The sequence below is a fragment of the Anopheles bellator genome, chromosome 2 (assembly GCF_943735745.2).
Source record: "Anopheles bellator chromosome 2, idAnoBellAS_SP24_06.2, whole genome shotgun sequence".
In the NCBI taxonomy this organism is placed as follows: Eukaryota; Metazoa; Arthropoda; class Insecta; order Diptera; family Culicidae; genus Anopheles; species Anopheles bellator.
Window position 1 is genome coordinate 34,154,964 of NC_071286.1, and position 27,615 is coordinate 34,182,578.

At 47.7% G+C, this 27,615-nt stretch overlaps 1 protein-coding gene across 1 annotated transcript; it reads left to right on the forward strand.

Moving 5' to 3' along the window:
- Positions 1–22,965: 22,965 nt before the first annotated feature.
- LOC131210913 (muscle-specific homeobox protein tinman-like) lies at positions 22,966–25,737 on the forward strand. The gene is made up of 3 exons (XM_058204233.1): positions 22,966–23,129; positions 24,529–25,091; positions 25,181–25,737. Exons 1-3 carry the CDS (start codon positions 22,966–22,968, stop codon positions 25,735–25,737), a joined length of 1,284 nt encoding a protein of 427 aa, XP_058060216.1.
- The last annotated feature ends 1,878 nt before the right edge of the window (positions 25,738–27,615 follow it).

The window sequence follows — 27,615 nt, forward strand, 5'->3', positions numbered from 1 at the left end:
ATTTCGTTACTTTCTGAAAAGAGCACTTCACCATTCAAGTGCGGCAGCATATCCCCGAAAGTGTCCTTAAATCCGAGCAGTAATTCGATACGCTTAACTATTGGTTTGGCCCGAGAATTTCCACTGCTTCTGGTGTTACACTTCACAAAATCTCGAATGTTTTGCATCCTTTCATTTTGAATAAACTATAAAAAACTCACATAAACATGAACTAATGATAGAAAGAAATTTAGGTCTGATGGTGAGGTTGAGGAGGTCTGATGATGGTTGAGGTCTGATTTAAGAAAGCTTAGCGTAGTTCTATCAGACAAACAAATAGTAAAGTCTAACACAATCCTGCATTGTGTTACGCTTTAACAAAAGTTTCGTTTTCCTTTTCGTTGTGGCCCACACCATTCATGACCTCGTTCAAGAGAATGGATGATTGTCCTTAGGGCCTTTCCATGCTGCAGCGAGAGCAGTTAATATTGCTTTATTGGAAACACCGCCTTACCTTTTATGGGCAATCATTTCGTGCCTTATTCGGTCGGAGTAAAGCAGGCAGACACCTGCCGGCTAGATAATATCCAAGGGCCACCTCCAACCCATCCACCCACGTTATTACCATTTATCACAAGTGGCTGAGAATTAAATTTTCATAAAAGAAAATTCTTTTTATTGCAATTGGCAGCGATGGCGTCTTCAACGGCACTGCCGCGCGTCTTCCAAGGTGTTGGCGCCGAATGGCGGTAATAACCCCCGGGCGGGCCGAACGAACGGGAGCAACCCCTCGGCTGATCCCCGCAGGAGCGCAGGAAGCTGTTGGCGAATGGCTCCGCGCACCCGCATCCCGGGTGACTCAACGAGCCGTGTAGGTGCAAAGTCGCTTAAATTTTATGGTACTTTCGGAATGTTCGGTGTGCCAGCGACCCTTTGGCTTTCCCGGAACCGGCGCGGCGATGCGATGCTGTTTCGACTAACTGCCGCCCTGTCTGTGGCTGTGTGTGTTGGTGTGCCCTGGCGATATTGCCGGGCGCAGACACGGCAAAAAACAGACATGCCGCCGCCCGCAAGGAAATATGAAAATTCATATTTTACGATTATGAATTTTTCGCGAGCCCTTCTCTCGGCGGGTGGCACCAAGAAGTTATTAAATGGCACTTTTTCCCGGCTGCCGCACCTCGGACCTCAGAGCCTTAGCCGAGCCGTGGCGGTGGGTCGGTCGCGAGCCCGGGCGACAGGGTGGCGCCCGTCGGCCACGACGGGGTTGGTATCAGAAACTCGAAGGCTCGAAGTGCACACCCTTTAGGTCCTGCTTTTGTTTGTGCCGCTGACGTTGAGTAAATTATCAACGCCATTAACAAGTGGCTCTTGGGTGCAGCAGCCGCTGCACCTTGCACGTCAAATAAATGGAGCGGAGCCCCGAGCGTGCAGCATCCGTCGGGCCACTTAACACACTTCACGGTGTCCTTCGTTCGAGTGGTAAGCGTCCCAGTGCCCATGTTTCGCCTCGCCCGGACACCGAAGCCTATCGGGCCCGGGAGTCCAACTCCTTGCCGATAAGATTATCACTCTATTAACTGGTTGTAAAGCCGCTTCCACTCGAGAGCGGCGCGTTCGGCGCTTGACCAAAGCCCGGGAACCCAACGAACCCTGCGGCACTGGCGCTGTCCCGTAAATAATGGCGGGCCCAACATGCCGTCTGCATTTAATCCTTCTGTCAAACAATCAACAAAACAGCAAAATACTGTGGCTGTGGCGAAGGACGAACGCGACGCGGCAGCAGATGGGAGCTTAAGTACTAAAACAACGCAAACCGTTTAAGGACGATACGGTAAGATCCTTTCGTTTGTTATCGACCGACGCTAGGCGTGCGCGCTCAGCAATGCCCCCCGATAAGAGGGCCCCGAGAAAAGGGCAGAACACAAAAACGCCAACGCAGGACGCAGGCGGCGGAGCAGCGTCCTTGCGGCCTCACAAAGCAAGATGCGCCTGCCTGCCTCAGAAGCTACCTTCTTTTCCTTTGACCCGGGCACGGCATGCCGCCGTGTGTAAACGGCGGTGGTGAGTGGTCGGCGCGCGGACGAGCAAAAGATCAAAACCGTGTATGACACCGTGTTCCCGGCCGATACGGGCGACGGTTATGGGGGATTTGAAATTTCACTTCGGGCCAGATTTGGTTGGAAAACGCCACTTGCACTTTACACAACAGTTTGCGCTGTTGTCCTGGCGTGGCGTCACTAAAAAGGCCGAACTGCTTATTTACCGATTCAATTAACACCAGCCAGTGCTGCTGCACTTGGGACTCTTTAATTACGGTGGTGCTGCAACACTCCTCAAGTCCTCAAATATGGAGTGAAAAATGGCACCAAAGGTCCTTGTGCTGTTTACGGTTTCGTTTGGCTTGGTGCCACGTTGCACACAAATAGACACTGTGTTGACACTTGGTTCGTTAAAGTTGCTTAAGGATAAGTTTTCAAACCGAAAGTGATACGATATTTAAATGAAAATGTTTCAAATTGTCGCAATCAATGTGGCCAAATGTTTCCAATGTTACATTGGCAGCTATACCTTAAAATTCGGCTTCAAAGACGATGCTTTGCGGTTCTAATACACATGTCAACAAATCGACTGATCAAAGAAATGTTTTTTCCTGTGTGCTGTGTTCTTTGATTGGACGAGTAATTCAAAATTAGGCTTATTTGAATTGGGTACATTAAGTAACGTCCAAAGAATGAATATTTGTATTTTCCTTCTAAACCGGCATTTTGAATCAAATGTTGAGTCGTTTGTTAAAGATATGCAACACTAATTTGAATTCGACTCTTTGAGCACTCATCGTGTCATATGTAGTGTTTTTTAGACGAGACTAGAGCTTTTGGCCAATATGGACCAAGAGTTGTATGAGAGAGGCGTCACAAAGCTACCTTTAGAAAGGCAACAAATCATTTAACAAAACGTTGCATATTACATCTTAAATAAAATTGTGAATTTCACGTAAAAATAGCGGTTATCTTTTTCCCAAAAATAAAAGACACATAAAATATTCAAATATGCATCCGAATTGAATTTGTTTGGAAACTCATTTTTGAAAATTTACGTATGCTCTTGTGGTTGATATAGTGCAACTTAAATAAATTGAAAGAATAATTGAAATCTCAATGCACTTAACTGTGACTAATCGAGTCCTTGAGCCCCTTACAGCTGACTGTAAAGCATTTTTTAATGGTTAACATACGAAACAATTGTTCAAGAAAACATTGTTCGAACCAACAAATCTATGTAACAAATTTAAATTTTATAAAACTTCAAAACTGTATATTTTAGTAGTTAACCTCGAAAAGAGCATCCTACCCAAAAAATGTTTAACGGTTGCAACAATTGTTTTATGTTAGTTTTGTTTATTGTATTAGAACGGGCTGAGCCGTCTTGAGCACAAACTTAAAGTTTTGCACTCTAAAGTTTTTGCGATTGTCAGGGTTCAAACTGGCGCATTTCGCTTAGAAACCGATTAATCGCAGAAGGAGGCGAACGATCTACGTCCGAGCCGCATATGATTTATGTAAGGAATGTGCAAAATAACATTCCGAAGAAACAGGAAAAAAACAAGCACTTAATAAATAGCAAGATCAGAATTCCTGGGTCTTGATGATCCACTCCCGAGCGCAAAAATGCTAATGTTGCTTTCGCTAGCTCTTAAGCATAATTTACCAACAGATGTTTCGATTAAACTCGCTACGCTGCTTAATTCCGGTGTCGCTTGCAACGCGGAACCGACATTCGAGACCATATCTGGCCCCGTCTCGTCTATCCCGTGGTGTGATTTCTCATTATGCATTCGGACGTTCTGACGATCACGTGAACTCTGCCATACTTTTTACACCTTCCAGCGCCGGGCAGGTCCAGGTCGTCCGATCCGTTTCAAACACTCGTCAGTTATCCAAAATCAACCATACGACAGAGTTATGATGTATGGGCCGGGAAGTGAGAAGCAGTCCTGTCAGTGGCGAGTTGATGGATTTATGGGGTTGCCTCATCCGTTGATTCCTGCCGAGTCCGAGGTCGTCACGCACGGCGCGATGAGTGTGAAAAACTGTCAAACTACTTGCACCGGAAGCGAGAAGCATTTGTTGGATTGTTTTTGTTTTCAACACTGGAGCCAGTCCTCAGTTGTTGTGTTCAGGAGGGCGCCGACAACAAATCAGCTCCCTGATCGCTGATGAGATTGGAGCCAGTGATTAGGACCTCTCACTCTGCGCTGTCGGCGGTAAGGGCCTAGTGATAATCTGATGAGCGTCAAGTACGAGGCGTGAGCAAACATGGGCCATATTGTCTAAGTTAAGTTCTACATTTTCTTTCGATTAAACTCCTTTTAATTCCTTAGTTTCTGTTATGAGTTGTAGAAACATCAATTCATTCAATAACATTAAAACTAATCCCCAAAAACATAAACTGATGTTTATGTAAACAAATCGACGAGGACCTACCTTCGGTCCTTTTCTGGTGAAGATACGTCCGATACGCGCTGACATTTCAATTCGGGCAACAGTCGCTCCGTCCAGGGACAATTCACTTTCTTCACCGATTCTTAGAACGGCGTCCGAGAACGGCTAAAGCATAAACTGCCACACGCTGGCCTTGATCTGGCCCCATCAGCCGTCGATCGTTTAGTGCATTCGGTGCACCCTTTCGCCATCGCCGTGTTGTCATTCGGTATGCAAATTCTCGGGGAAGCCAAACGCGGTATCAATCCCCAAGCGGCTGATCCCGTTGCTGGGCTGGCCGCGACCTGCGAAGAGACCTCAAGGGGACGCCAGGCAACAGATCTTCCCGAGGCCCGAGTCGGAATGGGCAAACTTTAGCAGAGACATGAAATATATTGACGAGGCTCTCGCTTCCCAAGCCGGTTCCGAGCGGGCAGCGGAGATCTGTGTATTGATTTTCAATTTATAGCTCATTAATCACAATTTCAGTGGAAAGGCGCGCTCTTGAGGCGGAGCCCAGTTCCGTTCCGGGGCCCTCGCTCCCGCCTCGGTCCCGGCCGGAGCGCTCGTGGGCTCATGTTTAACATGATTATTGTTTTTCTATAATAATATTTTCATTCACCGCAGCCCGGCCCGATGCCGATCGTGTGATCGTTTTATGGCCCGCGGGGGACTGGCACTGATCGCATCGTTCCACTGCCACGGATCGACATCCGACGGATCGTCAAGGCTTCGCCGGCAAAGGGCCGCATCGAGCCGCGAAAGGGAAACATTTATATTAAATAAATTAAACAGTATTGATTTCTCGGTTAATTTTTGTCGGCACTTCGCCAAACGCCCGAGACCCGAGGCTAAATCATGTGTGGGACTTTCAAAGCGACCGCGATCGAGCGGCCCTGCGCGGCCCTGCGCACTCCACCACCACGCCGGCCCGCTCAAACGAAGCCGCCGAGAATCGGATGTTTGGCGGCTGGTAATATTTAGTTGTCGGCCGCGGGCCCCGGACCTCGACGCCGCCGCCGACGGTGCTGATGGTGCTGTGAATAATTGCCGATCTCGCCGGATCGTCTTGGGCCCCGGAACCGGGGTCGAGCAGTCCCAGGGAAGCCGTTTGCGGAAGCACACGAACGATGCTCAATTGTTAATCACTGCACCATCGTGCGCTATCGTCCTGCGGCGATCTGCTTCATCTGCAGCGGCCTTCCACACACATTCTTCCGCCACCGCCGGCAGCGGGCGGCCCCTGGGAAGGGCTCGGGGGGTCGCACTGTTGGCAAAACAATACCTTTTCTTCGCTGCCGAGAATCGAAGCCTCGCCTCGCGGCGAATCATATGCAAATGTTGAGCAAATATAGACATCTAAGGAGTTGCATCCTCCGGGGCCTCCAGGGCCTCCGGGAGCCCGGGACCGGTCCGATGAAGACCCTACGGTAGAGGTTGCTTCTCAGCGGTCAGCGGCCACGGGGGGAGCATAATGCCAGCCGCGAAACAATGCAATAAGCCATCGACATCAAAAGCAAATGCTTCGTGTCAATGGCTGTCGACAAGCTAGTTTTATGTTGGCTTCGTTTCGGCCCTCGGTGCGTGGAAACTTCGTGTCTTTTTCCCTCCGTTTTCGACCCGCCCTTTGTTGTCTCACGCTAAAAACCGAACGCTAACAGCCACCAAAACATTGTTATGGTGCTCTCGGAGGAGACACCCCACCAAATGGGACGCGTTCGTTTGAAAAAATTAGTTGGCCTCTTCGTGGTTCCAATCAAATCCCGCAACAAAAATCGGCCGAGTTGCATAAGGGGAATCCTCGACTACGACGTGTTTCAGTTCTTGACCCACTGACTGGTGTATCTAAAATCTATAACTGTGTATCGTCCGCACTTCACTTCAATGTGTTTCTGCTAAAATGTCCTTTCCTTTTTCCATTTTGACCCCATTTAAGGTGATCGTATGATTAGGTTTAAGTGTTCACTGGGTCTTACAACCCGTTAACTTGTGACAAAATAAAAAGCACTGTCTTAATAAATCATTTAAAAATATTTGTCTTGATGCTCTAAATCACGTACGAATAAAATGAATTCTTTGGATGCATTTCTGCCATAGTCATTCGTTTGGGATGGAAGGCTTTGGTTGCGATAATTGTTCAAATGCACAACGCAATAGTTTAATAACAAATGAGGTGCCATGTCATAACACTTTTGCGGCATTAGCGAACCTTTAAACAGTCTTAGAAGCATCAAAGCTTACAAAATGAATTGAGAACGATGCCAACTAATATCGTATATCTTTATAATCACGAGCGAAGATAAATTGTTGATTAAGCCTATTAAACCATGTAGGTTATTTCAGTGTACCAAAAGAAAGCTTTTTGTAAAATTGTAGTGAAAACATGCCGGAAAACGAGATTAATGCATAACTGTTTCGATGTCATTTTAGTTAATTTATTTGTTTATTAATTTAAGAACTATCAACGACTCGCTAAGTTTAATTGACTATAATCGCCATCATGTACCAACTTAACCTAATATAAATTCGATAACTCAAATGTTGAGGCGAAATATCGGTACCATTTTTTTTAAATCTGAGAAGAACAGACCGGACCGTATTTATGTTGGTACCATTTGAATGAAGTAAAAATATTTATACACTTGATGGAATTTGTGACGTCTGGAATTTAAAATCCAGATCCAGATTAAGCTGATCCAGATTGATCCAATTCAGACAGGGTCTCATAAATACTTAGCCATTCTCATAACCAATTCTAATTGTTTATATGACTTAGAGATAGTAAGTTGGAAGTGCGGAATGAAACTTAGCGTAGAGTCAAGTAGGATATACAAATCACAGAAACAGACAGATCGTCGGTTTTCACTATTAGCACAGCAGCTTACGACAGAATTGAAATCGTTTTGGAGGTTCGAACAAATAGAATAGTTTTAGATCATCAGTAAATAGCAAGAATTTAGAATCTGACAGCAGAGCGAATAGATCATTGATGCTGACAACCATTGAAACGAAGAAGCGGACAAATCAAGCTTCGATAGCTTAACCTACAAACCTTCATCCGTTGATATCTTGCGTTTAGCTTGATCCGTAACCGTAGATCTTTGAGGCTGTGTTGGCTAGGGCTGATGTAGTGTCAGAAACCATTGCGTTTAAGCAATCAACAGTAAAAAAAAGAACTATCATAATTAACTATTAGCTTGTTCGAAAACCAAATCCCCACCGCCCTGTCCACTGTTGACCGACAAATCGAGGACAATCGAGAAGCGTTTAGCAACAGTCGCGGTTTCACCGGTCAACCCCGCCTGAAAGGATCCACAGTCAAGCCCGACGCCGCCATCACACCGAAAAGCCGGGGTGTGTAAATGTTCAATTGAAATGCGCGTGTTTGCCAAAGCGAACAATTAACACTCAGCGTGCTGTTTGGATATTAATTGTTTGAAAACCGACGGCGGCGGTGGCGGCGCAACGAAAGCGAAGCCCCACTTCGTGAGTGGAGGAATGAACCGGCAAACCCCTTCAAACCCGAAACGCCTTTGGCCTTTGTATGTTGCGCCGAAGTGGCCGAAGATAAACAGGCGGCGAAGCTCTTTCTACTCTCCTCTCCACGGACGAGGAAGGATGCGTTCGGCTTTTTGGGCGAAATTTCTTCACCTGCCGCTCAGAAGCAGCAGCGCAGCGGTAGTTGGTGACGACGACGGTGGAGTCCGGTGTCTGGTGGTAATAATAACAAATTTTGTCTCGGCAAACAGTGCGTGCAAACACCCGGGGCTTTCGGACCTTCGGGTTAGCGCATACTTTTGTTTCTAAGCCCACACCGCCCCAGCCACTTACGAGGAGCACAGAAGAACTCTCCGCCCAAGTGCCCAAGATTTGTTTGACCACCGCAAACAGTCAGCAATATAATGCGGCGTGGCAATTTGAGCGACACTCGACCCCAGGCCCAGGGGGGCCTATCGGAAGATCAAACGAAGAAGCTGCCTTACGGGAAAAAAAGGCATCCTTCGGACGATTCCTGTTGCTGCCTGGCGAGTGACACCGAACCGGGACCGGAAGACCGGACCGACCGGACCGGACCCGACCGAGAAGCGAATTTGCGTAAATCCAATATCCTGACGGGCCTTATCGAGCGTGGCCACATGCGCGTAATCAAATTGGCTACTCCGAACCAAAAAAAAAATGTCTACATCGGACCATCCGGCAACGTGCCATTTGTCGTGTCAAGACTCCAACTCCAAAAAAAAAAAACCTTCGACAGCGGAAATTAAGTTCAGGCCCCGGCTTCTGGCTCAGGCCGTAGACATGCATTCGTCAGTCGCCAAGAGCTGCCCGGGACCTGGAGCTGATGAATTTATGATTTGGCGCACTTCTGGCCGCGTTGCGAGTGCGTAGTTTTTGGGCGGCCGTTTTCTGTTTCGCGCGCATCGCGGAAGTGACATTTGCATGGAAATGGAGGCTTTCGATGAGTTTTTCGAAAGATTTGCATTTCGACAGGATTCGGCGACGAATAAATTATTGGCCAGCCGGCCGGGGTGGGCCGTAACCCCCGGTTGATTATGTTGAATCGAAAAAAACGGGCAAACTTGTTCCGGCTTGGATTGTTGATGTCCGAACGCTGCTACAGGCTGATGAAGACCTCGATTAGAATGGACATTCTATTCGCGGATTAAAAAAAATGGCACAAATGAGAAGCTTATCAGAGTGTCTGGAAGCTGCCCGTGCGCAAGTTGTCACAAAATGGGCGGTCTCTACATTGTAGAAGGCGAAACGGCAATCTGCTGACATCGGCTCCGGATCTCATTTAATTTCGCCAGGCTCCCAGCGCTCCCGGATTGGCCTCTCGTCCGTCCGACCGACGACGTGGCGTGTAATTCGAAATCCAATCCGATTATTACCGGTTGGCCCGCACTTCGATCCTGCATCGATTCCGGCAATCTGGCCGCCCCTGCTGGCTTCCGCTCGGGGCGTGTTCGTGTGAATGAAGTGATAATTGCATTTCGCTTCCGTTTTTGCACTGCAGCAGCAATCCGCCGGGCCATCCGTTGGGCCCGGAGCGAACTGAAATTAAAATCTCATTTCATTCGACAACCACCGATTGGGTCACTTTTTTTCTTTCGGTTTGTTGCCACATCCCATGCTCGCTCTGCCCAAGACAATGCTGGCGCGAAGCGGTTAAGCCCTGCGGTGCGGTGGGACTGGCCGAAGGGCTGCAAATAAATTACTCTTTTTATTAATTCGCAATTGATTGCGATAATTCCACCGTGGGCCAGTCCAGGCCAGCGTGAGTGCCTGTGTGTCTGTGTGTGTCCAGCCTGCGGTCTTTGAGGATGCGGCCCCAAACGGACGAGGTTCCTGCAAGTCACAGAATGGCTGGTGATCGAAAGGTGGAACCTGGTCCCGGTCCCGGTCCGCGGGATTCACGTAGTCATCGCCCGGACGTCGATGGCGCCGTGTTGTTCGCGACCTGGAATTTCGTCGGTTCTCCAACTCCAAGATCGGGTATCTGGATCGGGCATACCAAGACAGCAATTTGTTTGTTCATCACGGCCGAGCTGGTGCCTTACCGGGTGGTCGATCCAGAACCCGAAGGCCACAGAGTTCCAATAATCCCCGTTCCGGCTAACGTCTGCTTGTCGTGCGTTCCTCTTAAAACTCGTTGATCAGTCCAAGAAGTAATGGGTTTCGGATGATCGCGAATTCCTCGCTTAGATCGCAGAAAGGGCGTCCAGTGAGAGCCCAACCAAAGCCAATACATTTGTTTGACAACATCGAAGCCCACGCCCGGGGCTACCGACCGACCGTACGGACCGTTCATCTTCCCAACACGGGTCGGGACATCCGGGTGTGCATCTCAAGTTTTATCGATAAATCAAACGCACGTAGCGATTGACAACTGACAAATGCACTTCCTAAGCCCATCGTACGTCTGGTGCGCTCTGGTTCCCATCGGAGAACCGGGATCAACGCGATGTGAAGCGATCGGTCTTTCATCTTTACCGCATCTACCGCAATCCGAGCTCGGCCGCAATTGTCCTGGCCCCAAGTGCCGCTGCAGAAAGGATGTAGCCGCGGGCGGACCGATCGTATCTATCCGAGGCACTCCGAGCGTCGCTCTGATGATCCTTTTGCAGGCAACCTGCGTCAGGATACCTGCGCACCTGACAGAGTCTCCCGGTCCGGCCCGGGGCCGCGCCGTGAACAGCTTCATTCGACGACATTATTTGATGCTAAATTATGGTGTCCTTTCTGGTGAAACGGTGCCGGGACGCTGGTTGTCGGGACGCTGTAATTAATTATCGCCCATCGCCGAAACGGGGATTGAAGAAGGATTGTTTGCCTTCGTTGTTGACAGAATAAAACTCCTCCGTGGCTTCCACTTAGCGATGCACCATCAAAAATGAGCTCCGAAAAGCGTTCTGTTTTGCTGCGTTCGCCACTTCGGCAACACCCTATAAATATTCGGCTTGTGCTCCGAAAAACCCGAGCGCAAGGACATCCGTTATGGGCCTGATTAGCGAAAGAACATATTGATTGGTTGCGTTTGAAGCCTTTTGCTGGTGCCTCCGATTGGCATCGGCCCTTCCGCCCTTCAGCAGCAAACGGGTTTCCAATAATTTTGATTTACAACTCAATTAACTTCTGCATCCGAATCGGCGCTGCACATCCGCGAGGCGAAAGGCGTGTCCGGGCCGGTTAAGGATCGTCAAACTCCTCCCGGTTGTTGCCCGTTGGTCCCGTTGTTTTAATTGGAAACCACAAATCATTACGAACCCGAACCTGGACCAGGGATTCCGAGAGACGCCGGTCGGCCGGCCGTGAGGATCCTGGGCAAAGGGAAACCCCGAGCAATTAGCCGCCCTATTTTCTGTTGGCAGCCACGTATCGGGCCAATAAAAGCTCGAAGCCGAGACGAGTTCGAAAAAAAAAACGTGCATCGCGAACGCGAGCGAAACGATCGGTAGCCGAAAAGTGCACTTTTTTCCCCATAAACCGGCAGCTGGAGGCGCTTTCTTGGCGAACGATCTTCGGTGCGCTCTAGTTCGATCCTTATCATCCGGGAGCACCGATCGTCGGCAGCACCGGTTAGCAGCAAATGACAGGAAAATGGATGTCGCCATTAAACACTTTACTGCCCAAATCCCAAACACGGCCCGGAGGAAAAACGGAACACCGGGGAATCCGCTGGGAAGCGCAGGTATAGGAACGAACGGAACCGGGTCGAAAGTGAAATTGAAAAGTCCGATTGGCGTGGCAAGTGGCAGCAAGGATCAAAAGGGATCGTTGTCAAAAGGGAGATCGCTTAACACAATGCAGTAGCTTCACACAAAAACAGCCACATATCAAATCAATTTTCAACCCAACGAACGTCACAAAGACGGGGAGTATTGTGTGGGTTAAACTCGAGTTCTATTCTCTTGTGGAGATAACCATCGTGTGCGTTGACGTGTCAACAAATAGCCAATTGAAGCAGGATGTTAGCCGCCTAACGTCAGCCTCCAAACGTTAGTGTTACGCGTCTTGAATCTTAATTTTAAGTTCAACTTTAAGTTGTTAATTTAAACATGTTAAATCATTGAAGGCAACGTGTTTTTGGTGAGATTGGCAGGGCATCATCCATTATGAGCTAACAGACTGCAGATCCTGGCTCAGAATAAAGGGCTAAAGCTGGTCTATAAGGTGGGACCGAAGTGAAGTAAGTAATCCTAGCCCCAGGCATGGCTAAACATGGTCACTGCAACTAAAACAGAAAAGACAGCGAGAAGGTAGAAGAGAGAATTAGCAGAGAGAAGGGAGAAATGCATAACAAAAGCGATGACACAAACTTTGAATAAAATAGAATTTTTCATTTTAATGTAGTAAACATTTGATTCCATTTGCTACTGGAATCTAAAAAATCAGATTTGACGATGACCTGATTTTCTCGATTCCAGTAGCAAGTCGAAGTTGCCCGAGACGAGTTTAAATGGAGCTTATTAAATCCTGCTGTCCAAAAATAATGCAACGGAGTCGCCAACTGTTGACAAATGACAAGTGTAGCCACGAGAGAGGCCTAATGGAACTTCAGAGGACTCTCCAAGCAGACTGCATTCGATAACAAACCAGAGTTGTTGACCACTAAGTTGTTGGCCAATCCAAGGCTTTTGGGAGTTAGTGAGACGAAAAGACCTCACCGGAACTCGCATTGGATTTGTTACCGGTGAGACTCTGAAATACTAAAACAAGCCCTGCAAAGGTAGACCCGGACCGTTATCGCCCAGCCACTCGTGGGGATGCCGGAGGATAGCGTTTCTCATGATCGCCCCTAGGCCACTTCCGTTCCGGGATTTCCGTGGCACATTTCCATTCTCACCACCTCACCCGTTACCCAAGGGCATTACTTTTCGCATTACCGCCTTGCTCACTTTCTCGTGCGGGCGAGCGAACGAGTAAATTAATATTCCATTTTCTCACCGAACCTGACGCGGTGTGCGGTCAGGTGAAGATCGTGCCCGGGACCGGGACCAGCCGAGTCATCGTCGCCAGCGATAGCGATTCCGGAACTGCGGGCGCGGGCGGCCGATTCCGAGCCACCGGAGACGGAACCAATTTGTTAAGCAATCACCGTGAGTCAGCGTCGATGGCGTCGATGGCGAGTGATCGTATCGCGGGACTGCGGCCGATGATTGAGACCTCCGCTCGCGTGTTGTGAACCATTCCCGTCTCCTGTTTTTGTTTCCGTTGCCTGCGCCAAGGGCGATCGCGTCGCGCCATGAAATTATCAACCGCCTTCAGCCTTATTGCCGGCGTTCCCAGGCCTCCGCCGACGATTCGCTGCGCCCCGCCGTCGGGTGACGGGAAATAAATCCTGATCCCCGCGGGAAGACGCGCCCCCATTGGCCGCCCGGTGGCACCCTCCGGACCAAAGCTTGGCACTAAATTTATGAACGATTTTTGGAGCCTCGCAACACAACTTTCGTTGCGTTTAATGAGGCCCGCGATTTGACCAACGAACCGGATTGCCGGCGGATTGTTCCAGCAGCCGAGTGTCCGAATTCAACGGTGAAACAATCGAATTCCATTCGATACAAATTAACGATCATAATTCATTTGCCTGTCAATTTGTAACGCTCACAATTTCGTCTGCCAAACGTCGGCCAGCAGCGGCAAGGATAATGTCAATAAATAAATTCAGCAGCTCCGGCTGCAGAGCGCACAGCGACCTAACGAGGCCCCGCCGAGACCTTCCGTTTGGGTCAAATGTGACCCAGAACTGGACCCCCGTTCCCCAGACGGGCTGCCCGATTTTTTTTTGCAGTCGGCTCGGGCTCGCCATTCTTGGCGTTTCGGGGGCCCGGGAACCGGATCGCGGAATAAATCGAAGATTGATTCTGAATTAACGATCGATCGAACGAGGTTGACAGAAACGCAACCGAATCGCAACCAGCGATCGACGGTTGCGGCTTCTGCACTGTTGCCGTAGGCAGATGAAGGCGAATTTCGGGGCCTCGGTGCTTGAAAATTTACTGCTGCTACTGCTACTGCTGCTGAACTTGTTAGAAAATAATCCTGCTCAGCATCTAAATCTGTAATAATGATGTGAAGCGAAATGTCAAATTGGCACAACGAGTGTCCCGAATCGGCTGGACCCAGCAGCCCGGGAGATCGTTACGCGAGTGGGAAATGCAAAAATGTCCTTCGTCCTGCTGCGTGGCACAACCGACGGTGGACAAATTCCCGGGAACCGTCCGCGAGATGTGATGGGTGAAGCTTAATAATGCTCATATCATCATTAAAACGAGAAAAGTGTGTATCCGGTCGCGGGTCGAGGAAAAGTCATTTTTTGATTTGAGCGACTCCATTGTCATCAAACATGATTCATGGCGCATGCATCGGTAATGGGGAGGGAAGGCCCTTTTGATGAGCCAGTTATGTGCGGAAATAATTGGCCGTTCTGGTTTCCCGAATCTAAAAAGGGACGCTGACGATACGGTCACTTTGTGAGGCATTTTATTTTAATTGTAACTTTATGTGTCTTTGGGTTGCATTCTTTATCCACGAATTTATGCTTACAAATCACCTGACTGTCTGCGGTCATGTTGATAGCCTAGCGACCTCAAGCCATCCAAATCACCGATGTATCGAGCGTATGTTCAGAAAATAAAATAGAAAAGCTTAGCCATCGCTGGGAGATTGGGATGTTGGTATGAAACCATTTCGTCTTATTCGCTGTAACTCTTTCATCAATTTTGAATAATGAAAGTTCAAGGTCACCTATCGGCAGTGTTAACATTAAAGGTCATTAGAGAATGCAATTTCCTGACAACTTTATGTCTCATTTATGGAATCGCTTAACCGCAGCTTTTCGATAGAGTTTCGCATACCTTTCCGATGGATAAATTATCTTGGGCAGAAGTTTATAGGCCTCTAGACTAGTCCTAGTTTGTGCACATTCCGCTACTTTCTCCAATCAAATCGGATGTCTCGCAGGGTTGTAACCTTGGACCTCGATTTTCCTTATTTTTCTAAGCGCCATCAACGTTTGTGCTTCATCACGATTGCAATTTCATCTCTGCTGATGACATTAAATTATTGGAAGCTATTTTTTTATGGTTTTGCTAATTGCAACATACGCCAAGAAGTTATATTGTTTGACCCCAGCGGTTTATATTTATCGAACGGTATCTTTGTTAACGCTAAACACTGAGTTGTTATCCCTAAAGTCACTTTCTACTACCAGGCCTGTACTTAGTTGGATTTGTTGAATCAATCTGTTGATTTAAACAACTGCTTTCGCTCTCATTTACATAACTCCATTTTACAGACCTTTATTTTTTTTAATTTAGTTTTTTTACAGATCTATTTGGGTACAATTCGGTAGTGACTAACTGCCTTTATTTATCTACTGTTCATGTTTAAATATCCTTATATATTAAGAATTATTATTAGCCACAAGAACTACTTCTAAGGCACATCTTTTTGCGATCTTCGCAAAGAGCTTACTTAAAGAGTCAAGCGTTTGGTTTGACATTCTCACAGCCAGTCTTCGAGTGAAGCGATTGAAGCTATGCTCAGGAAATTTACTCAAATAATCATTCTTAATTTAAGATAGCACGGCTTAACTACATTCGCAAGCAGTGCTAGGCATCAGCTCTGTGTGTCGACTAGCGGCCGGCTAGGCATTCTTCATTTTCAAAATACCAACTGCACTGATCAATGATACATATTTGTTGCCGAAGATCCTATCTCGGCTCGTGTTATTAGCTTCTTGCCTAAAATGAATGTTGATACACGTATCTCTTTGTGCAATTGCTTCATTAGCCTGCCCAGAATGTATAATTGTACTGTGCTTGACATGTTTGTATAGCAATTGTTAAACACTCTAGAAGTTTTTTCAATGCGCGTGAGATCCCAATTGAACAAAATCAGTAGAAATCGGCTCGTGTTGATATTCACGCGTGACCAATGTTTTCTAATTGTTTCCGCGATTTTCCGCCCGTTTTCGGCTCGCTCATCGTAACATCTGGATGCCCAACGGTCAAATATTAGGATTGGTCCGCGAATGCCAAGGCCTCGGTGCCGGAATGATAAATCGACGAGCGGCGGATGCTGCTGCTGTCAGTCGCTTCAATCAAAGTATCATCGCGCGGGAACGGAAACAGACGATCGAATGTATGAATTGCCCGGAATGCCGCCGCTCGAATCACTAAACAAACAATTTCAAAAACGAAACGACCGCCCAACGCATCGCGTGGAAGGGATCAATGGCGCAGGGACGCTGATTAGGCGCAGATTGATGGGCGATGATTGGCCACGAACTGGCGGCGCGAGCACGTGCCCCGCCGATCGACGCACGCTTACGCCGTCCAAATTGGATCTGTCAAAAAGGGTCCGCCCGCCCGATGAAGAAAAAACCCGGCGTCCAACCACAGGGTCTCGGATCGCGTTTTCGGCGGACCACGCCAGACCTTTTCGGCACCTCAATCGGCAATCTGATTGTAATTTATGATTCGTAATTACTCAACGAGAATGCGCGGGAGATGAATCACAATTCTAAGCAATTGTCATCCTGGTCCTGGTGCGGCCCAATCCAGTTGTGGCGGGTGATCATATTCCGTGATCAAGCATAATGTGGCTCGCGTTCGCAATCGGCGTTGTCGTGATCACTTGCGCCGTGCGCGGTGCGGTCATTGGAAGAGGGCCGGCGGAGGGGAAAAAATGTTGCGGTTCAAACCATCAGCGTCGTCATGAAGCCAGCTAATCACGCCAAATGAGTCGACCAGCGACGAGCGACGGGACAAACGATCGATTAGGCCGCCGATCAAATCTTCGCCGCGAAAGGTCAAGAAAGGAGTATGTAAGCCGGCGGTGATTATGGTAAGTTTAATCAGCCGATGGCCGTCCGAGTGGAATCATGCTCATATTAGGAAGCACTTCTGGGCCCTGAGATAAAACCGGCCATCGACGACCGGCTGCGTGCTAGAGACACAGTGATCGGCCCGAGGGGTAGCGTTTTCCTTCTAAACTAACTAAACTTCCTAAACAAGACTAGTTCGCTAAAATGCTACATTTTAATAAGGTTTCTATACAACGGAATGTAACTGATAACATTGTTGTAATTGAATTGGTAATGGTCGAAAATAGGGAGAACCGTCAGGTCAGGCGGAACCTCACACTATGGGGAATGTGAATGGGATAGGTTTTAGAAAGAATGTACGGATTTTTTTAACGTTTTTGTTTTCTTAGCGTGTGTTTTGATTAACATTTTATGTGTAATAAACTTGTTCAAGTATAATAAATAACCTATTGTATCGTATTATCATTATTGATCCTCGTAATAGATGATGATGATTTATCGCTGTTTGAAATCATTATTCAAACTGACACAAACTTTTTTGTCTTATTGAGAAAAATTTAAATTTAGTATTCACCATAAATAAAATTTATCCATTTTTTATGGCACGTAACGCAGCCGTAACTTTTGTACGTAACGCGTTACCAGGAGCTTTGTGTTTAGCCAAGACACAAACCTACCAAGCTTTCATTTAAGTTCATGTCTTGGATGAAAGCACATCGATGGAATAATCGAAAAGTTCTTTACCCAATTCCTTCCTTCAACTAAATTATATAAACAAAATTAAACTATATGAAAGCAAACTACTCAACCAACTACTATTATATGCCAGTATGTAAAATATAAAAAATTATTTGTATTAATTATGTATTTTCAAAGCAAGGTATAGGATTTCTAAGCGGTTCCCGTTCGTTTTGTTTTGTTGTCCTGGCGTTAGACGCTATTAAGTCCGATTTCCAAAGATCCTAATTTCGCGAATGAAATGCAACCGACTCAAAAAAGTGATAGTCGAGTGGCACCAGACTCGGTGTTAAAATGTTCATAATGGATAGCTCCCAGCTGATCTCATCAAATGCACCGAATTGGTGGCAAGTGAAACGGTAACAGAGGCCAGCGCATGATCGCAAAGTGCATGATTGCAAAGTGAATAGTTTTCGTTTCATAGGCTAGCCTATGAATTCAACCAATTTTGAATTAATTCCAATTTCCCAACCAACCAATTTTGTACACCTATTTGTAAGTTTTTCAAAGTAGAAGCATCGATTGGTGAAATCTGGTTTTGCAAAAAAAATCCTTATTTCTACGTGATCTTAAAATAATTCGCAATAAGTTCCTAATAGGTAAATTGGTAAAGTGTAAGTAATTTATGGTTTGATTTGGAATTAGTATCAAGTGAAACGGTGGTTGAGGTTTGTAACAGATATGGATAGCAGGTTTTGTAAAATATTCCATGAGAAAATTACGCTTAAATTCCTTCGGAACTGGGAAACTTTTCGTAGCTAATGAAGAGAAGAATTAATTTAATATACTCACCATGTTCATTTGTAGTGCCGTCTGTCGTAAAATGGCAATACATAAACAGAATAAATCCGCAACAAAGCACGACTCTCTTAATCTCATGAGACAGTGTGAAACGAAGGAATAGATTTTAAGGATGAAACCCGAAACTCAATCAAAATATAGAACTGACCAGTCCCCTGGAGCTGATTGGGACGAGTGTGAAATTTACAAGACCGAATCGCCGTTCTCATTCCTGTACGTCTATCAATTTCGAAATGTTCACACAATATTCCAGAACTATGCTGAATTTATGGTGCATATGAGATTCTTCGAATGAGTGTTGCGTCTCTAAACAGGATTGCGCTTTGTTCCAATTCTCGTTCTGAGCAAAGATTCCACAATCGTAGCTGCGGCATTTGCGAAACAACCATTAATCGGCGCAATCACACCCACAGACCTTGTGGACGTTCTATGGACCCCGAACAGAAGCAATCCGATGGGTTATCAGTTTTATGAGACAAATTAAAATTCAATTAGAGCGGGCAGAGTTTGAAACCGTACCAGAAATATGCCCGTTCTGAGTTCCACAGTCACGGTTTCGGGCCGCGGTTGGCATCTGGCAGCGACATAAATTTCCCATTATCGAAATATGGCCCCACAGTCGTCGCAGTAGCGGCCGTCCGCCTTCCGCATCCCACTCCTTCCAGTCCCTAGTATACGGAGACACCGTGGTCGGCCTGTGCATCTTGAGAAAAATGGCGAGGCGCTAAATGTGCGGTAGCTGTTTGTTAATCGTCATTAATCTTTCCCACCGCCGCACGCCAGCTCCTGGCGGAGTCTGGCGGGGTGCCCGAGGAAGACGATACGTGTGATGGATTTCATCGGCGGGGTCTTTTTGTTGGTGGCCAGAATGAATTTTCCCCGAAAACAGCCCGGGCCCACCGGGGCTGGTATTGATCGCGATTAAGAAAAACAAATGTCCGTCCGAGTCATGGACTAGATCGGGCGGCGGATTCGGACGTAAAGTTCTGATTTAGCCGTCAACCACCCGAGGCCAGTGCCAGATCACGCGGTTCTCAAGTGGATCGCCTTGCTATCTTACGCGCCTCTGGCTTCGATTCGATGATTCTTCCCGCATGTGCGACCGGAGCGCCACCTTCGGACGGTGAACCATCCGCTCCCTTGGGTTGCTGGTCAAACTGAGGAATGCGTGGATCAGGATAGAATTTAGAGCCTGACGCACGATCCGGGCACTGGTAGCGACTGTCAGCGGAAAACGCCGCTCACTCAACGCGCATTTCCCGCCTGGCGCCAGCGGACCGACCGGAGCAACCTGCGCCGTCGGCAAGCTGCGCGGGATGCTGGAACGGATACAAACAGCGGAGGCACCGAGGACGCAGCCGTTGACTGGCGGACTGGCTTTTGTTTGCCCCCGAGTCCCGACCGCTCATCTGGCCCGGCTTCAAGTGGCCCTGTGACAGTAGCAGGGGCAGCATAAATTATGTAACGTTAATGCATCCCGGGATGGAAGTTGCAATTTGTCAGCATTTGCCTCGGCCGCGTCCAGAGGCCCTATTGCTGTCCGACCATTTCCATGCTTCGCTTTGAAGTTTCGGAGCGATGGGAAAATTTTCTAATGCATTTATGCTCGCGGAAACTGCGCCGGAACAGAGGGACCGCCCGTCGACGATCGCATAAAGCCCGCGCCGGGCAGAACTCTTCTCTTTATCGTTGGAAAGCCTTTTTCTAAGATGCTCACTACCAACATTCGATGGCGGTTCGAGTTGTTTCTCCTTTCTTTTGCTTATTTAGGTGTTTTCATCATCGAAACATAGGAAAAGAAATTTACGTGAAAACAAATAAATTAAAAAGAGAAAGTAAATAATAAGCACTTCACCCCTATGGAAGGATTCTGCACTAGCTTTTCATCTTCAGCAGAACATCAGTAAAGATTCGATTTGGTAGGTTCGCAAAACATAAATCACAAGATGACCAAATCAATTTTGTTAAATTTGAATATTTTCATTCACAATGTGATCTGAATTTTGTTTTATTCCATAAATTATTCATTAAATAACTGAAAACAGTTTCCGACGTAATCAAAAATGGTGTCCAACCTCAAAATCAAATTGTTTCCTTTTTAAAGATAGCCCAATAAGCATATATTGAACCTAAATTATCTCAAACAAATAATCAATTCATCTAAAGGCCTGGTGCAATAGCATTACTTCAACTACTCGAACCTTATCCATCAAATTCGAACCGACCTGGTTTCTCTTCATTTGGGTTGTAAAAACATTTTTGTAAAGTGGGCCCAATTTGTTAACGATCATTGGTGGTGCTGTTGTCGATCGTTACTCTTTAGTAACCTGTCCTTCTCTTACACTCTTGATATTTACTGTCAATTTGACGATCTCAATCGGATATGATCACAGGAAAATGATCATGACAGATTGAAACCACCTATATTCACAATCCGATTTCTAATGACAATTCTGTGTCATTTCTGGATTTAAAAAACCCAAAATCAATTGTGATCAATCTTGGAGTCCGAAGGGACGTTCGCTTCATTGCTTGATTTCTTCATTTACCTCTAACAATTAAACATGATTCATCCACAGTTGAATATATAAATGTTTAATTGTTTAAAATTTGTGATTCTCTAATATGAAACTAAATCTTATAACTTTAATAAATAAATCTAATTCTCGATTCCGAAACCATGTTAGCTTCAAACCAATCACATTAAATGTGGTTAACGAGATCTCTAAGACATTTCTAAGTATTTATATTGAGCGTACAGCAACATCGTGTCAAAGGAGGAAAATTATATGCAGAGCATGGAAAGCCAGCCTTAATACTCGAGCTTTAACTCTCCAACTACTTACGTTATCCTACGCCTGTATTAGTTACACCATTCTCCAGAAAAACACCTTTTATTTGAGATCCGAAATGAGTAGAAGCCCAATTGTGAAAGGAAAATGTTGAAATGTGGAAAACAAACGGATTTTTAGCCCCTTGACTATGTTTACTCCATATCACAGCATTACACAAAGAAAGCACAGAAAAGGGAAAACAAAACGGCTTTTTAAGCTAACGACGAAGGTTCCCATTCGAAGGTTCCTTGGCATTAAAATGGCCAATGTTTCTGTTTTTCGTCAGCAATCAATACCGTCAGTCAGTGACACCGAACCGAACAACCTGCTGCGGGAAAAATCGAACAACAAACTCACCAACTCACGGCCGACAATGGAATCCTTTGAGAGTGGCCCCGATTCCGTATTCCGGCCCCGTATCACTGACAACTCACTCTCTCTCTGTTGACATTGAATTCCCCGGCTTTGACCGACGCGGGTGTCGGGTTGCAAGTCAAGATCCCTTCAGAGCCAGTACTTGTAGAGCACTGTACATGCATCCCCTCGCTCCTCGCTGGCTGTGACATTGTTGTCCCTGCGTTCCGTCGTCCCTGTCGTCGTTCGTCTAGACACGGGACGACATCCTTCGACGACATTGGCAGCGCTCGGCTGCAATGTTGGGTTCCCGGCCGGGCGCATCCGACGCAATCCCGTTCGATTATGTAAAACAGACCCAAACCGTGGCGCGGGTCGGGTCCGAAAATCTAGGAGGTCTCCGTCGCTGCGGTAACGGCGACAGACCGAGTCAGCGAGGGGCGACGCCAGCGAAGAACCACGAAACACAAATCAAACAAATTGGACATTGAGCATTGCTTCCAGATGTGTCGTCCCGCCATTCGTCCGTGTGGCAGGACGAACCCGGGCACTGGCTTGTCGTCCTGGCCCGTCGTCCGGCCTTCACCGATTCCCTCAATCCCTGGCTGCGCGCTTGCCAAGGTTTGTCTTCTTGGTCCGGCCAACAAATCTCGGGTCCATAAAACATCTCGGCGGCGGAAACCACGTGGCCACCAGGTCGATTATCTCTACGCACACCTTCCGAAGCCGCCATCTTGAACGGCCTGGCTTCGATTCCTCGGCTCGGCATTGGCAGATGCTGCTGGCGGGAACTGTCCGTCCTGGCGACTGCGCAAGACGCGCCCGACCGAACCCCTCCCGGGCATCCCCCCTTAGTAGTCGGCCACCAACAGCCGCCATCGCCGGGTGTAACCACCGCAAGTCGGTCTCTCAGATAGCGTTCGATTGATCATCTGCCGGATGGCACTCGGCTCGGTAAGGAAAAGCTGGGCCGAGAGAGTGAAAAAGACGGCCCCAGACCAAGCGCAAGAAGGAGCGGGACGGCTTTGCGTGCTCTATGGTAATTTCCAAATTTCCCTCCACGCGAAAGGTATCTCTTTCTGGCCCGTGCCGAGTTCCGAGTTGCGTGTGGTTGCGTGGGCCAGAACCGAGAGTCGGAGCGTGTATCGGAATGTCGACGGCACACTAGTAGCAGCGGCCAGTCACTCGAGTGCGGTTACGCCGAAAGGACGTTGGACGTGTTCAGGACACGCAAGAAACCCCCTTTTTCTGGGCAATTTCTTCGCAATTTCCCGACTGGCCGGTTGTGTGGCAAATGTGTGCATAGACGAGTGGTTCGGGTTTTGCGTGAAGTGCCTCTTGTGACGAACTGAGTGCGAAATTGAAGCAAAATAGTGAAGCGGCACCAATTGTCTCTGTGGAGTGGTGCGTACGAGTGTCTTTGTGTCTGGGCCCCGAGCAGAAAATGCTGCAGCAAGGATACTACGACGTGACGCACTCCGATAGCTGCACCGGTAGCGAATCCAACAACAACACGCCCTTCTCGGTGAAGGACATCCTGAACCTCAATATGGTCGAGTCCGGCGCTGGAACGGTGGACGGTGGATATCTCAACTGTCAAATGGAAAGGTTTGTGACTCGTTCAGGAATCGTTTAGCTGTGGTCCAATGCGTGTCGTTCATTGATGGCCCACATTGGCAACATTGAGGAATCCCAGACAAAACTCTCCAAATAGGATCTGACGCATGGGTTGAAAATAGTAATCTCCATCAAGAGTCACACAATCATCTTTGACCTTTTTCTAAGATCTGTGAATTACCAGCAGTTGCTGGGAACCCCATCTGACCAATACGGTAAATGTAGGAGCAATTCGATGTTCAATTCAGTTAGTTTCGCATTTATTTTGATTGACTTATGACATGGTGCCTTTGTCGTGATGAAACAAAATAAGTTTCTTTGCCATTTTGATAACGAAACGCTCCAATAACGCTATATAGTATTTACTAGTAGTAGTAGTAGTAGTGAGAAAAAACCTGCGCTGGTTGGTTTTAATGTAACTTAAACATAACTAAATTATTTCCTTATCTAACTTTAGATTATTTGGCTTATTTCTTAACTAATTTACATTTGGTTGAGCAGGTTGGGTGTGTTGTGCGATAGTATGTACTGTAGATGGTTTTTCCCTTCTCATGATAGTCGATGAATATCAGGCATATCCCAAAATAACGAGGACATAGACCATTCCAGCCGATTTTTATGCTTTCGGACGCTTTGGACGAGATTCACAAGTTTCATTATACTCAGATGACGATCGTTGATGATGATGATGATTTCGGAGTGAAGTAATGGATCCATGTTTCATTCATTGTCACATGCCGACGTTTAAATTGCGGTTTGTTACATTTAAAAATGGCCCAACACTGCTCAGAATTAACAACACGTTCTTGTTTCTAGTTAACAATGAGCAAACGCGGCAGCCAATTTGAACAGAACTTACTCATAGTCAAAAGTTCATGCAATTCAAAGTCAACACGTTCTTTTGATATTTTCACAATGTCAGCTAACTGACGCAACTTTAAGTTTCGATCATTCGAAATGATTTTTCTATGTTTTAATGGTGTTACCACCTCATTGGATGTCCACTACATTCTGCATGATCGGAGTATCTATCGGACCACGTTTGAAGTACGCAAACCAACGTTTTATTAATATTTATGATGGAGCAGAGCTCTTATAACATTTTTCAACCCATTGCTTCGGTTATACGGTATTTTTTCCCAGCAAGAGGCCGTTTAAAATCACAAACTTGGGAGTAGAATATCATTAGGTTTGAGCAGCTTTCCTTTGAAGGCTAGTACTAAGTGAAAAAGCGGTAATAAGATTAACGTCATTCCTGCGTTAGGTTCGCGACTTTTTAGCCCACGTATTACTTCAGCTTCAGTTCCGGCTCTTAGTTCTGCAGAAACCCTTTTATCCTCCGACGGTTCGTTTGACGGCAATTCTCTTTACCACCTTTTGCGTTCCGCAGCTCTTCCGGTCACTTCTCGCCGTACGCCAACTACTCCGGGTACGACCCGGCGTATCACTCGTCGGATCCGTACGGTCTGATACCTCACGGCTATCTGTCGCAAGCCCACCCTCACCACCACGATCTCGGCTACGGACCATCGTCGTACGACTTCACCAGCCCGTCGGCGTCCGCGACTTCAGGTTCCGGGCATGGGCCACCCCCGCACTACTCCCACGTACAGTCCTTCGGCTACCACGCTGGTGGGCCCGTGTCCTCGGCCTCCTCGGCCTCAGCCCTCAGCTCAGAGCTAGACCAGCCCAGCTACGCCGGATCGGGCGGCAGGACACGTAACGCCGGAGACCAACAGTGCCACTTTCAAGCTCAGGACGTCCGAAGCATCATTCTGGACACGAGCCTGGACGAGCTGCCGAGCCCGGTCAGTCCCATCGGTGCCACGCCGACCAAGCTGAAGGACGAGTGCTTCACGAGCCCAACGACCTGTGTCACGTCCGAGCACGTGCAGGAACTGGACAGCCTCTGCCAAATGAACAACAACAACAATGAGGACGAGATGCTGCAAAGTAAGTCCTTGGAGTCCCCTGGGAGTTCCTGTTTGGAATATTCACCTCCCTCACGCTTACCTCTGGGGACTTTCTCTCCCTTTTCGCAGAGGAAAGCAACACCCAACTGGTGACGTCATCGCGCTGCGAGCTGCGCAAGAACGGGAAGCTGCGCTCGAAGCGGAAACCGCGCATCCTCTTCTCGCAGGCCCAAGTCCTGGAGCTGGAGCGGCGGTTCCGCCAGCAGCGTTACCTGTCCGCGCCGGAGCGCGAAACCCTGGCCAGCCTCCTGAAGCTCACCCCGACGCAGGTTAAGATCTGGTTCCAGAACCGGCGCTACAAGTCCAAACGCGTGCAGCTCGAGACGGGGCCACCATCGTTGAAGTGTGACGCACCGGGGCCGCCGGGCGTCCACTGCCCCTCCAGTGACTCCGGGTCCAGCGGCAAGGACTACGATGACCTGAGCGTCGCCCTCGGCTCGACTCCGGCCACCTACGGACCATCGCTCGTGGGCTCCGTAAGCCTGGGACCACCGACGTCCGGAGGGGCACCTCCACCGCCACCGCCGTATTCCGCTTACGGCATCCACTACTCGGACCAGTACGGGACGCCTCCGCCACCTGCCTCGACGAACGCGTTCTACGACCAGAAACCGGCCTACTGGTAGCGGTGACCGCGCGGCGACGAATATCAGCATCTCTCTGTACATAGAGCCCCCGGCCTGAATGTGGTCCTTTTTCCTTTTCGGATAATAAAATAGGCAGCAGCGTGAGCAAAGTCCACACGTCATTACCACACCATTGGGACAGCGAAAGAAACCGATCACTGGGCGGCCGTCACGTCACGAATCCATCATCCAGCGTCCGCGAGCCGTGACACTACACATCTGGCTCATCCGGCGCACAGCTCACGACGACGTTTGCCTTGGGTCAATCGTAATTTGATAGTGTATTAACGAAGTAGACAGCAAAAAAGCGAGCCCCGGAATCCCCCCCCAAAGACACCATCAGCGCGCTAACTGTCAAGAATGGCCCCAGCGCCGGCAATGAAACCTGATTCGGGGTGCTCGCCGAGCAAATAGAGGGTATGGGAGGGGGCACCTTTATCGACCCACCCGAAATGATGATCGATTCATTCATTCGATTCCCCGTCGCGGAACGCGGAACTGTTCGGCCGCGTTCTGGGTGCGCGGTCCCGGGAAAACTAAGCCTCCACACCGCGTGGCCCACATTGGCGAGCGAGGCCACCGAGAGGGCATCTGTTTTACGTTCTGTCAAGGAAACGATTAGCCGGGATAACCCTTGCGCGGCGTAGTCCCTTTGACTGCGCCGTAAGTGGCCACTGGCTCGGCCCGGGCCCCGCTCCGGGCGGAATGGGAAAATGGGAAAACACCATAAATCGTGCCCGGCGGACCCGGGACCCCAACTCGGTACTTTCTTTGCTTTGGATTTCCCCCGCCGGTCGATTGGTGCCACTCATTAATTTCCCATCACAGATAGAGCCTCGCCGGCCGGGCCCGCGGCTCCGGGGAACCGGCGAATGGGAAATTAAATGCGTAACCTCGCGAGGGACCCGGCATGATGTAGGTGCACGCTGTTCTGGCAGGCTCGGCTCGGGGTTATCGCCGGGAAAAACACGGAACTGTCCCGAAATTGGGATGCTTTACGATGGAATATTTGGGTGTAAGTGGCTTTCCCCAATAAACAACCAGTCAATTCAGACAGTCACGAAACATTCGAGCATCGGGATCGGCAAGTGGTTAGGGTTCAATTTTTATGTTTAACGGTTTTATTGCTGTGGAACCCGGAATTTGTCTGCATCCCCTTATGAAATACTTCATAAGTAAACGTTTTGTTTGATTGAATCTTTTGTATCTGCTCAGGTCATTACGCTTTATTTAGAATAGTATCTTCACGGGCAAATGATGCATGCTGCAATTTGTGCAGTTTGGACTTCTGCAGCTTCGATTTAGGGCACGATGGTTTGTTGTTTTGAAAGAATGATTTAGTACGAAATTTGTCTGAAAGGGAGAGATGAGGAACCTAATTCTCAAGTTTCTTTTTTACAAAGATGTTTATGACTATCAGTGAGCTGTATTGTGATCGTCTCATAATATCGGTTCGCCTGAAGAAACACAAAGAATTGGACTATTAATCGCCTTTGGAAAACCGTTTATTTTGTACGGCATTAAATCCAAATGCCATTACCAAAACCAATCTTTGTGAGCAGTGATGGAATTGTTATCAGATTCTCATAATTTAGATTTAACTTAGTTCAAGAAAAGAAAAGATGTGATGAGCGTTGTGGATGAAAAATTAACTTTAGTCATTCGAAAACATCGATTAAGTCGTAGTCGCTCTTTAGTCGACTGCTGCCCTGGTTTTGTCGAATACGTTTGCACTATTGTTGGTTCTTTCACCATTAAAACTCATATTGATGACTATTTTACATTTTTTACCAATTAATTTACAGTGTTTTGAGGTTTTAGTCATTTCACAAGATGGGAATCAAACCAATGAGTTCTTCACCGTGCGCTTCTCAACCT

Bases quoted from the DNA above. Each gene is read 5' to 3' on its own strand.
- LOC131210913 (XM_058204233.1), top strand. From the start codon at position 22,966: ATGCTGCAGCAAGGATACTACGACGTGACGCACTCCGATAGCTGCACC. The intron at 23,130-24,528 runs GTTTGTGACTCG...TGCGTTCCGCAG, and splicing joins CTCAACTGTCAAATGGAAAG to CTCTTCCGGTCACTTCTCGC. The intron at 25,092-25,180 runs GTAAGTCCTTGG...CCCTTTTCGCAG, and splicing joins TGAGGACGAGATGCTGCAAA to AGGAAAGCAACACCCAACTG.